Source organism: Anomaloglossus baeobatrachus, chromosome 9 (assembly GCF_048569485.1).
Source record: "Anomaloglossus baeobatrachus isolate aAnoBae1 chromosome 9, aAnoBae1.hap1, whole genome shotgun sequence".
NCBI lineage: Eukaryota > Metazoa > Chordata > Amphibia > Anura > Aromobatidae > Anomaloglossus > Anomaloglossus baeobatrachus.
The window spans coordinates 55,917,110-55,930,322 of NC_134361.1; the positions used below are offsets into that span (position 1 = coordinate 55,917,110).

General features: G+C 44.6%; 1 protein-coding gene across 4 annotated transcripts in view; it reads left to right on the top strand.

Moving 5' to 3' along the window:
* The window catches only part of DOCK11 (dedicator of cytokinesis 11), a 449,693-nt gene that overhangs the window by 272,772 nt on the left and 163,708 nt on the right, over positions 1-13,213 (top strand). For all 4 annotated transcript variants that reach the window (XM_075323721.1, XM_075323722.1, XM_075323724.1 and 1 more), the window contains one exon: positions 9,853-10,031. In XM_075323721.1, the coding sequence (XP_075179836.1) occupies positions 9,853-10,031 (179 nt within the window). The remainder of the gene's footprint in view (positions 1-9,852; positions 10,032-13,213) is intronic.

Below are 13,213 nucleotides of genomic sequence, written 5' to 3' on the forward strand. Positions count from 1 at the left end.
GAAACCAGCCTGGCGTGATCAGTCCCTCTCTCTCCCTCCCTCTCTCTCCTTCCCACTCTCTCCCCCCGCCTGAGAGCGGCGGACACTCGTAACCAAGGTAAATATCGGGTAACCAAGCAAAGCGCTTCGCTTAGTTACCCGATGTTTACCTTGGTTACGTGTGCAGGGAGCAGGCAGCCCGGCTTTTAGCAGCTGCGGACGCTCATAACCAAGGTAAATATCGGGTATCCAAGCAAAGCACTTTCTCTTAGTTACCTGATGTTTACCTTGGTTACCAGCGTCCACAGCTGTCAGATGCCGGCTCCCAGTCTATCACGTTCAGTTCCCCTCACTCCCGATCACATAATTTCAATGCCCGCCCATAAACTTCAAGTGACAGGATCCTGCAAAATAACACATGCGTTTTTCTTTGTAAAAACAGGATCCGCTTTTACAGCAAAAAAACGTTCATGACGCACGTTAAAAAAGCGTAGTGTGAAAGCAGCCTTAGGAATTTTTACAACATATTTGACTAAAATTTTTTGAGCAATTGATAGGTCCTCTTAATTGTTGCTTTAATTGTTTAAATTCCTCTCTAATTAGTGCTTTCAAAAACAGTGATTTATAAACATTTATGCAATAATCGTAAATGTAGACAAACAAACAAAAAAGAATCAAACCATGGATTGCTTCATCTAAGCTTGGCAAGTTTTCTTACTTATAATTTAAGAGAGCAGCATTTGTTTTCTTGACTACAATATATGTGTTTTGGATGGTTTTTATGCAATTATATGTTTGTATTATCTATGTATGGGAATATTAAGTATCTGGCCTTTGCCATCGTAGATAAAGGGGGACACATAGAACACGGGGCTCCCTTTTAATGCAGAACGTAAAGTGTAACGGACTTCAGAAGCAACTTTTGATATTCCATTAAATATACCTTCATTTGCAAAGAAATTTTACTGTTGAAGAGGCTGATTTCTGATGTTACATAGAAAGAATCCAATGGTGTATGATACATATTTTTTAAGTTTACTGTAATGCAGAAACAATTACTTTTCCAGATTTGTATTCTGTGTATAGCATTGGTCAATAATAATACTTTAAGGTATTCAGTTAATCTAAAGCAATGTTGGTAAAACCCTTTGTAAAAGGTTTAAAGGATTGGCCTGAAGGCCAAAGTAAAGGCCCAGTCACACTAAACAACTTACCAGCGATTCCAACAACGATACAACCCGATAGGGATCGCTGGTAAGTTGCTAGGAGGTCGCTGGTGAGATGCCACACTAAGAGACGCTCCAGCGATCCCACCAGCAACCTGGCCTGGCAGGGATCGCTGGAGCGTCGCTACACGGGTTGCTGGTGAGCTGTCACACAGGCAGATCTCACCAGCAACCAGTGACCAGCCCCCAGCGCCGCGTGGAAGCGATGCTGCGCTTGGTAACTAAGCTAAATATTGGGTAACCAACCCGATATTTACCTTGGTTACCAGCGCACACCGCTTAGCGCTGGCTCCCTGCACACCTAACCACAGTACACATCGGGTTAATTACCCGATGTGTACTCTCTACGTGTGCAGGCAGCAGGAGCCGGCTTCTGTGGACGCTGGTAACCACGGTAAACATTGGGTAACCAAGAAGCCCTTACCTTGGTTACCCGATATTTACCTTCGTTACCAGCGTCCGCCGCTCTCACACTGCCAGTGCCGGCTCCCTGTTCCCTGCACTCCTAGCCACATTACACATTGGGTTAATTACCCGATGTGTACTGTGGCTACGTGTGCAGAGAGCAGGAGCTGGCACTGACAGCTGAGAGCGGCGGACGCTGGTAACGAAGGTAAATATCGGGTAACCAAGGTAAGGGCTTCTTGGTTACCCGATGTTTACCGTGGTTACCAGCGTCCGCATAAGCCGGCTCCTGCTCCCTGCACATTCAGTTGTTGCTCTCTCGCTGTCACACACAGCGATGTGTGCTTCACAGCGGGAGAGCAACAACTAAAAAATTGCCCAGGACGTTCAGCAACAACCAGCGACCTCACAGCAGGGGCCAGGTTGTTGCTGGATGTCACACACAGCAACATCGCTAGCAACATCGCTGGTACGTCACAAAAGTTGTTTCTTAGCAGCGATGTTGCTAGCAAGGTTGCTTAGTGTGACGTGGCCTTTAGTTTTATTCTAAATCTCTGTCTTTTTAGTACCATAATCTAAACTATTTCTTAATATACTTGCATTCAAATGTCCTATTATTCCCTAACTACACTAACTGGTTTTCTGTTTTTGTTTTGTTTTTTTTTTTCCCTTACTTCCTTTTTGATGATGCTTTGTTTGAAAGTCCAAATGCATGCTGGGATACTCAAACGAAGCGTCATCAGGGGCAGAGGTTGCAGTCACTGCCACAGCCTCAGCACCCTCCCTGAACCGAAGCGTCATCAGTGATGTTCATTTCAGGGGCTGAGCGAGTCCCTGCGCTCTGTGCAATGTGTGATGTGCACAATAACAGCACTCTCTCTGTTGTTGGCTCTGATCAGTAGTAGGGAGCTGACAACAGAGTGGTGTCAGAATACCTGGCCTGCGGAGACCAGTGACGTCACTTGTGGGGGCCGCGCTGGGTATTCTGACACTGCTCTCTTGCCGGTTCGTTACTGATCTGAGCCGACAAAAGAGCAGGCTGTCATTGTGCACATCGTACAGTGCACAGCGCGCAAGGATTCACCCAGCCCCTGAAACATACGTCACTGATGAGGCTTTGTTTCATGGAGGGTGCAGTAGCTGTGGCAGTGCCCGCCACCTCTGCCCCCTGATAACATTATGTTTGAATCTCCCAAACAAAGAATCATCAAAAAAGTAAATAGGGGAAAAAAAAAGATATCAGTTAGTGTAGCTGTAGAGCGGTTGGAAATTTTTAATGCAAGTATATTAGAAAATAGTTTAGATTATGGCAATAGGTAGATATGAATTTAGAATGAAAATTACTTTGCCTTCGGACTACCCCTTTAATAGCACAGCATAAGGGCAATGTTAGTACCCCTTAGATACATTATGTACTTCTTTGAGTAATTGTACTACATGTTGAGAACCAAGAGTCTAGGGCGGAGAATGGGTAAATGATACAAGGTCTGGTAGTCTAAGGGTGGCTTTACACGCTGCGACATCGCTAGCCGATGCTAGCGATGGCAAGCGTGATAGCACCCGTCCCTATCGTTATGCCGATATGTGGCGTTATGGCGATATGTGGAGATTGCTGCCGTAGTGATCATTATTGCTACGGCAGTGTCACACGTACTTACCTGCCCTGCGACGTCGCTGTGACCGGTGATCCGTCTCCTTTCTAAGGGGGCGGTTCGCTCGGCGTCACAGCGACGTCACGAAGCGGCCGCCCAATCAAAGCGGAGGGGCGGAGATGAGCGGGACGGACATCCCGCCCACCTTCTTCCTTCCTCATTGCTGGGGTGTGGCAGGTAAGGAGAGGTTACTCGTTCCTGCGGCATCACACGTAGCGATGTGTGCTGCCGCAGGGACGAGGAACAACTTCACCCCAGCGACAGCAGCAATAATTGGGAGAGGACCCCCATGTCAACGAGGAGCGATTTTGGACGTTTTTGCAACTATCCAAAATCGCTCCTAGGAGTCACACACAACGAGATTGCTACAGCGGCCGGATGTGCGTCACAAAATCCGTGACCCCAACGAGATCACTGTAGCGATCTCGTAGCGTGTAAAGCCTGCTTAAGTTGTAAATGCCTGCTTCCTTAAGTGGCTTACAGTGATGGAGAAGGTTATTGATAACATCCATGATATCCATGATGGTAAGATAGAGTGTAGGGGTTTTCTTCTTTGGTGGTGTAGAGTAATATAAATATTTTCTTACCTAACATAGTGCAGAGAAAGGCTTAGTGTAATTTTGCCCAAGTATATCAAGCTAAAACAGCCCAGCAAAATACAGGATAAGATGATTTATATTATGTATATTAGTGTACTATGAATGCTTTCGTAAATAGAAGTGTTGATAGTTTATTTTTAGAAATTTACAATATGCAAAGTGAATGTAGAAAAGTTAAATCTACATCAAATGAATATTTGACGTGACCGCCCTTTTCCATCAAAACAGCATCAATTCTTCTGGGTACACTTGCACAAAGGCAGGGATATGAATTTTAGGATTATATTTGACTGTCAGGTGTGGGAATAATCAATTATAACAAACAGGTATGGTTATCATTTTCATATGAAGATTGTCAGTTGAAACAGTCATTAACTGAAACAGAACAGAAACAGCTGTGTGGGAGGCTTAAATCTGGATGAGGAACAGCCAAATTCTGGGTCAATGTTGAGGTTGTGGAAGATAATATTACAGGTCATACACAATGGCAAGACTGAGCACCACAAAAAAACACAAGGTAGTTATACTGCATCAGCGTGTTCTCTCCCTGGAATATATTTAACATCCTAGTTTGAAATGCGCTCTTCAAGCTATTGTGAATAAGTACCTTGAATCAGGCAACATTGAGAAACATAAATACAGAGGTCGGCCAAAGAAATTTAGCACTTCATAGACACATTATGCATACTTCCCTTGAATTTGGTACATGTCCATCAGTGCCATCAGCTCAGAACCCAACTCACAGCTACCAGTGTGACACAGCTACAGCTGTCTACTGTTTGGTGAAGTCTGGCCAGAAGTGGTCTTCCTGTTCTAATTGCAGCTAAAATTCATACCTTCAACATGGAGCAAGCCACTCAACTATGCACATAAACATAGGATTTGGGGTGCGCAAAAATGTCAGCAGATGGTCTAGACTGCAGATGAGCATTTTTTATTTTCCTAAAGAAGAATTGATTCTTTGATAGTGTTTTGAAGGAAAACAGTTGTCATACCAAATATTGTTAAAATTGCATTTTGTTACATGTAAAAAATAAAGAATGAATAAAGTGAACCTGTCAGGTGTAATATGCAGCCAGTACCACGAGCAGTTCTGGGTGCATATTACTGATCCCTGCCTAACTGTCCCAGCATCTAGCAGCATAGATAAAGAGATCTGTAGAAAAAGTATTTCTAAAGATCCTTTATGATATGCTAATGAACGCAGGAACTAGTCGCAAGGGCACTAGTTCCCCAACTAGTCCGCCCTCTTCGTATGTTAGCATGCACACTGGGACGTACTAAAATGCTATTCAATGCTCATTCCCCAGCGTCATCAGCGGTGACGTGCATACCTGTGTCCATTGTCACCGCCTCAGACGGCGGTTTTTAGGTCAGCGCACATGATCAGACGTTCCGGCACTTCCGGTCATGCGCACTATGAAGCTGGGTGGCCTCAGAGAGGTCTAGTTGCAGGGCATTCTGGTCATGCACACTGATCTTAAAGCCATTGTCTGAAGCAGTGACAACGGACACTGGTATGCGCGTCTATGCCGATGACGTTGAGCAATGGGTGGAATGAGTGCAAGAACTAACGCCCTTGCAACTAGTGTCTGATTTCATTAGCATATCATAAATGATCCTTAAAATTACTTTTTCTAAAGATCACTTTATATATGCTACTAGATACAGGGACAGTTAAGCCCCCGTCACATTTAACGACTTACCAGCGATCCCGAAAACGATGCGACCTGATAAGGATCGCTGGTAAGTCGCAGGGAGGTCGCTGGTGAGATGTCAAACAGTCAAACCTTACCAACGACGCAGTAACGATCAACGACCTGTATAATGATGAGCGACCTGTATTGGAGGCTGTTGGTAGGTGTCAAACACAGCGATGTGTCCTGCCCAGCAGGACATCGGCTTTGAAGAAAATAAACCAGAACCGTGTGTAACGATCAGCGATTTCACAGCAGGGGCCAGGTCGCTGCTTAGTGTCACACATAACGAGATCGCTGGTGAGACCCCTATTACGTCACAAAACCTGTGACTCAGCAGCGATTTCGCTAGCGATCTCGTTATGTGAGAAGTACCCCTTAGGCAGGGATTAGCAATTTGCCCACCCACCCCCGGAAGTGATCTGCTTGTGGGCGGAGACCTGGACTGCCCAATTAGTGACTTTTCATTGGGGTTCAGGTTAACGGGTCACAAACATAACTTTATTAAAAGTCCGGCAGCACTCGCGAAACCGAACTTCCATAGGTTCGCTCATCTTTACTTACAATCTCACAAACACCTAAAAACATTGAAAAGAACAGTGACTACAGGTTTGTCAGTGAAATAAAGCTAAAAATAGTAGTAGTGAAAAACATTGGAAGAACTATACAGTTTGGCAAAAAATGGATTGGATAACAGTTGAAAGGATTATACAAGACTTGTTTTGGACTTAGGGGTACTTTGCACGTTGCGACATCGCTAGCCGATGATAGCGATGCTGAGCGCGATAGTACCTGCCCCTGTCGCACATGCGATATCTTGTGATAGCTGCCGTAGCTAACATTATCGCTACGGCAGCTTCACACGCACTTACCTGGTCGGCGACGTCGCTGTGATTGCCGAAGAACCCTTCCTTCAAGGAGGCGGTGCGTTCGGCGTCACCGCGACGTCACTAATCGGCCGGCCAATAGAAGTGGAGGGGCGGAGATGAGCGGGATGTAAACATCCCGCCCACCTTCTCCCTTCGGCATTGCTGGTGGACGGCGGGCGCAGGTAAGGAGATGTTTGTCGCTCCTGCGGGTTTACACACAGCGATGTGTGGAGCTGCAGGAACGACAAACAACATCGTACCTGCGGACGCACCGACATTATGAAAATGACCGACGTGACACAGATCACCGATTTTTGACTGTTTCACGCTCGTTCATCTTCTCTCCTATGCTTTACACGTTGCGACGTCGTTACCGGCGCCGGATGTGCGTCACTTTCGATTTGACCCCGACGATATCGCAGTAGCAATGTCGCAACGTGCAAAGTACCCCTTAGTTTTTAAACCTAAATTTAAGAAACAAAAATAAACACACAGGTAGTTATTAACTACCTGCCTGTTTTACCCGATGCTGGTCAGAGTGCCATTCAGCTTCTCCACATCAGAGCAGCTCTTCCTCTTCTGGGCTGCTATGTGGATGGGACGTGATTGCTGGAACCATTCTGATTGACCTCTGGTTACTCACAGTTAGGAAGCTGGGATCCGGCTGTCAATCTCTATGATGTCGACAATCACGCACTGTCATATAGAGCAGAACAGAAGAGAAGACACTGCTCGGTCAACCTGGCATCAGCAGAAATTGCTGAATCGCGGGTAGGAGCCATCTGTGACCTCTCAGTGACGACAGAGATCGGTGCCGGGCCCAACATGCAAGTCGGGTAAGTAGCAATTTACTTGTCTGTTAGTTTTTAGGCCCATAGTAAAATATAGACAGTGCCGGATAACCCATATAACCCCTGTAATATAAAGATACAGTACATGGTATAATTACTTATAATACTTCATGTGAGACATCTTTTGCTAAAACAAGTGACTGTCTTTCTTGGTGATCTTGGGTAGGAGAAGTGGTTAAATCCATAAGCTTTCGCAAGTTGTCCTGGTCAGTCTGTCTACCATGAAGATGTAACAATGTGCAAATCTTTTGTACCATACTTTCCCTCGTTGGACTGATTTTACAGTTTAATGCATACAGATAAACTCACCATCAGGACCAGCTCACTGATGGACTCTCTGTTAACTCGTTCTGCTGCCAACAATGTGTAGGGAAACCAAAGAGCCTGCAAAACTTAACACAATTCAATTGCAAAAATTACTAAAAACCTGCATTTTGAGTAAAATAAAAAACATAAATATCTTTTACGCTAATATTACACTGTGCAATATTTTGATCTGATATGATGAAGTACAAGGAGCTACGGATCTGAGCTGATGTACTGAAACTATGATATTCTCTCAAGACGATTTTCCATTTTACAGTTAGGTCCAGAAATATTTGGACAGTGACACAATTTTCGCGAGTTGGGCTCTGCATGCCACCACATTGGATTTGAAATAAAATCTCTACAACAGAATTCAAGTGCAGATTGTAACGTTTAATTTGAAGGTTTGAACAAAAATATCTGATAGAAATTGTAGGAATTGTACACATTTCTTTACAAACACTCCACATTTTAGGAGGTCAAAAGTAATTGGACAAATAAACCAAACCCAAACAAAATATTTTTATTTTCAATATTTTGTTGCGAATCCTTTAGAGGCAATCACTGCCTTAAGTCTGGAACCCATGGACATCACCAAACGCTGGGTTTCCTCCTTCTTAATGCTTTGCCAGGCCTTTACAGCCGCAGCCTTCAGGTTTTGCTTGTTTGTGGGTCTTTCCGTCTTAAGTCTGGATTTGAGCAAGTGAAATGCATGCTCAATTGGGTTAAGATCTGGTGATTGACTTGGCCATTGCAGAATGTTCCACTTTTTTGCACTCATGAACTCCTGGGTAGCTTTGGCTGTATGCTTGGGGTCATTGTCCATCTGTACTATGAAGCGCCGTCCGATCAACTTTGCGGCATTTGGCTGAATCTGGGCTGAAAGTATATCCCGGTACACTTCAGAATTCATCCGGCTACTCTTGTCTGCTGTTATGTCATCAATAAACACAAGTGACCCAGTGCCATTGAAAGCCATGCATGCCCATGCCATCACGTTGCCTCCACCATGTTTTACAGAGGATGTGGTGTGCCTTGGCTCATGTGCCGTTCCCTTTCTTCTCCAAACTTTTTTCTTCCCATCATTCTGGTACAGGTTGATCTTTGTCTCATCTGTCCATAGAATACTTTTCCAGAACTGAGCTGGCTTCATGAGGTGTTTTTCAGCAAATTTAACTCTGGCCTGTCTATTTTTGGAATTGATGAATGGTTTGCATCTAGATGTGAACCCTTTGTATTTACTTTCATGGAGTCTTCTCTTTACTGTTGACTTAGAGACAGATACACCTACTTCACTGAGAGTGTTCTGGACTTCAGTTGATGTTGTGAACGGGTTCTTCTTCACCAAAGAAAGTATGCGGCGATCATCCACCACTGTTGTCATCCGTGGACGCCCAGGCCTTTTTGAGTTCCCAAGCTCACCAGTCAATACCTTTTTTTCTCAGAATGTACCCGACTGTTGATTTTGCTACTCCAAGCATGTCTGCTATCTCTCTGATGGATTTTTTCTTTTTTTTCAGCCTCAGGATGTTCTGCTTCACCTCAATTGAGAGTTCCTTAGACCGCATGTTGTCTGGTCACAGCAACAACTTCCAAATGCAAAACCACACACCTGTAATCAACCCCAGACCTTTTTAACTACTTCATTGATTACAGGTTAACGAGGGAGACGCCTTCAGAGTTAATTGCAGCCCTTAGAGTCCCTTGTCCAATTACTTTTGGTCCCTTGAAAAAGAGGAGGCTATGCATTACAGAGCTATGATTCCTAAACCCTTTCTCCGATTTGAATGTGAAAACTCTCATATTGCAGCTGGGAGTGTGCACTTTCAGCCCATATTATATCTATAATTGTATTTCTGAACATGTTTTTGTAAACAGCTAAAATAACAAAACTTGTGTCACTGTCCAAATATTTCTGGACCTAACTGTATTTTAAATTCTTGATACATTTATGCATGTGATTGTACCGTATGGGTGAGGATGAGGGGATGGTCGCAGCTCATGGGTATGAGTGGAGAAAGGTCCATTTGTAGCCAATAGTAAAAATATTATTGCATCGTATTGCGCTTGTGATCATTTTTTAATGTCTTTCTGCAAATGTCTTCAATTTCTATCAGAACTTTCAAGCATCTTTTCATGTGCTTCCTATAGTATTTGTTAAAAATGCTACGTCTTGCATGGTGAACATTGCCGGAATGAGTTTTCTGACTGACTGTCCTTTATTACTTTTAAAGCACAGAATTAATTCTTGTTTCCCTTTGTTTGCAGATATGAATCTTGAATGCAGTTTAACAGATGATTATTGCAAAAACCATTTTCTCGTCGGTCTCTTGTTGAGAGAAATATTACAGGCCATGCAGGAGAACTGCGAGATCAGATTCGCTGCCATCTCCAGTCTAAAACAGCTGCTGATCAAACACGCATTTGACAACCGATATCAACACAAGGTAGCTTCTTTCTAGATGATCTTTATAATGAGATTTCTCAGAGATTAATTGAAATGATATTGAGAGGGGTTGTCCGGGACTCTAAAAGCCCCTTTACACACTGCAACATCGCTAGCAATATGGCTGTAACGTCACCGGTTTTGTGACGTAATAGCGACTTCCCCAGCGACATTGCAGTGTGTGACACGCATCAGCGACCTGGCCCCCGCTGTGAGGTCGCTGATCGCTACAAGTAGTTTAGGATCATTATTTGGACCTTTGTTTCCCGCTGCGCAACATGTATCGGTGTGTTTGACACCGTTACAACGACATCGTTAGTGACCCAGCCCATAGGCGTGCTAGCGTTCCCTTTCCAGCGAGGTCGTTCTGCAGGTCCGTATCGCTGCTGCGCCGTTGGCCAGATCTGCCTGTTTTACAGCTCACCAGCAACTGTTAGAGACTTTCCAGCGATCCCGGCCGGGTCGAGATCACTGGTGGGATCGCTACAAAGTCATAGTGTGTAAAGGGGCCTTAACATCGATGACTTGTCCCTAGGACAGGTCATCAATGTCTGGTTTGTGAGGGTGCATCAACCTACACCCCCACCGATCAGCTGATCACGTCCCAAACTACTCGGTTGCGGAGGTGCACATAACAGGTCCATCAACTGTATAGTGACCACGGCTGGGTACTGTATCCATAGGAGGCGGATGTGCAATACCCAGCCACAGCCACTATTCCATTGAGAGAACTGCGCTGTGCAGCTCTACAACCGAATAGCTCCGTCCGGCATCGGCGCAGTGAGCAGCTGTTTGTCGGGGGTGTCTGGTGTCGCACCCTCTTTTTTCTTCTGAAAACCCATGCACTCCCAGCTAACTGTACTCATTTATGAATGGGGATAAGTGCAAGAGATAGCTGTTGTCGGGGGTGTCTGGTGTCGCACCCTCTTTTTTCTTCTGAAAACCCATGCACTCCCAGCTAACTGTACTCATTTATGAATGGGGATAAGTGCAAGAGATAGCTGTTAGCCTGCAGGTATCTATAGTATCTGGGCAGCTTTAGAGTGACCAACTAATAGGGAACGCGAGTGCTCAAAGAGCATAGAGTAGCACTGGTAGATGTAGTGTAGCAAGAAATATTTTATCCTTGCATCATATTTTGGGTCTTTTCCGTCACTTGCCATCATTTTCTCTCTTTTTTTTTTTTAACGATCTGCTAAGTGGACATGTACGCTATTCATTCTGACATAAAAAAATAAAAAAATCTTTATTTTTATATAGCGCTAACATATTCCGCAGCGCTTTACATACATCAGGAACACTGTCCCCATTGGGGCTCACAATCTAAATTCCCTATCTGTATGTCTTTGGCGTGTGGGAGGAAACCGGAGTGCCCGGAGGAAACCCACGCAAACACGGGGAGAACATACAAACTCCTTGCAGATGGTGTCCTTGGTGGGATTTGAACCCAGGACCCCAGCGCTGCAAGACTACAGTGCTAACCACTGTGCCACCATACAGTGCTAACCACTGAGCCACCGTGCCGCCCATATACAATTGAAAAGGTTTGTGCACTCCATGCTGATTACAATGTGTTTTCCTGTTACTGTCCCCACACCACCCGGCATTAGATTGGTTTGATATGTGCATGAAAATGTCGTAAGTCTCAAAATCCCCATGAAAATTTTCAACAAAAGAGGGAGCCACTTGCGGCTGGAAGGTGCCATGTTACAAGGGTGTATACTTACTGGAACTACTGGTTTAATGAGGACCATCTGCCATGATTATCCTGTATAAGCTAAAGCCAGTGCTATAATGGTGCTACCATGCTGATTCTAAACATATACATACACATAACTTCTAAAATGTAATGAAAAACGAATTAGATTACATGCATGTAAAGTTAGGCTTCACAGCGTACCTGTCTATCATATTATTTTTAAGCTTAAAGAGGACCAACTACCAGTATTATCCTATATAAACCAAAGCCAGTGCTATACTGGTGCAGCTATCATGCTGATTCTATACATACCTTTAGTTGTGAGATCGGATGTATAGTTTTTTAAATATAGGCAAGTAAAGTTGCAGAGATGTACAGCTTTTTGATTGTCAGCAGCTGCTGAATAGCTAATATGTGGGTGTGGTTTTGTTATTTATTCCCGCCCCTGTCTGATGCCTGGCCTCTGTAGTTGCTAGACTATATGGGCTCCTTCCAGGTATGAGTAATTAATGCACCCCATAGAGTCTAACATCTACAGAGGCCAGGCATCAGACAGGGGTGGGAATAGACAGCAAAACCCCACCCAGATATTAGCTATATGGCACCTGCCAATCAAAAAGCAGTGTATTTCTGTAACTTTACTTGCTGTACTTACTGTATAATGTACTGTAATAATAATGTAATGTACTAATACTTACTGTATTTCAGAAACTATACATCCGATCTCACAACTGAAGGTATTTATAGAATCAGCATGATAGTGCCAGTATGATAGCACTGGCTTAAAGGCTGCTTTACACTCTATGACATCGCTCCAGCGATCTCGTTGGGGTCACGGAATTTGTGACGCACATCCGGCCGCTTTAGTCATGTCGTTGCATGTGACACCTATGAGCAATTTTGAATCATTGCAAAAAAGTTCAAAATTGCTCATCGGTGACATGGGGGTCCATTCCCAATTATCGTTGCAGCTGCAGGTACGATGTTGTTTGTCGTTCCTGCGGCAGCAAACATCGCTGTGTATGACACCGCAGGAACGAGGAACCTCACCTTACCTGCGTCCACCGGTAATGCGGAAGGAAGGAGGTGGGCGGGATGTTACATCCCGCTCATCTCCGCCCCTCCGCTTCTATTGGCCGGCCGCTTAGTGACGTCGCGGTGACGCCGAACGAACCGCCCCCTTAGAAAGGAGGCGGATCGCCGGCCAGAGCGACGTCGCTAGGCAGGTAAGTATGTGTTACGGGTCCGCGCGATGTTGTGCGCCACGGGCAACGATTTGCCCGTGTCGCACAAACGATGGGGGCGGGTGCACACGCTAGCGATATCGGTCACGATATCACAGCATGTAAAGCAGCCTTTAGTTTATATAGGAAAATTCTGGTGGTTGGTTCCCTTTAAGCTTAAAAGAAATATGATAGACAGGTACGCTGTGAAGCCTAACTTTACATGCATGTAATCTTATTAGTTTTGCTTTACATTTTAGA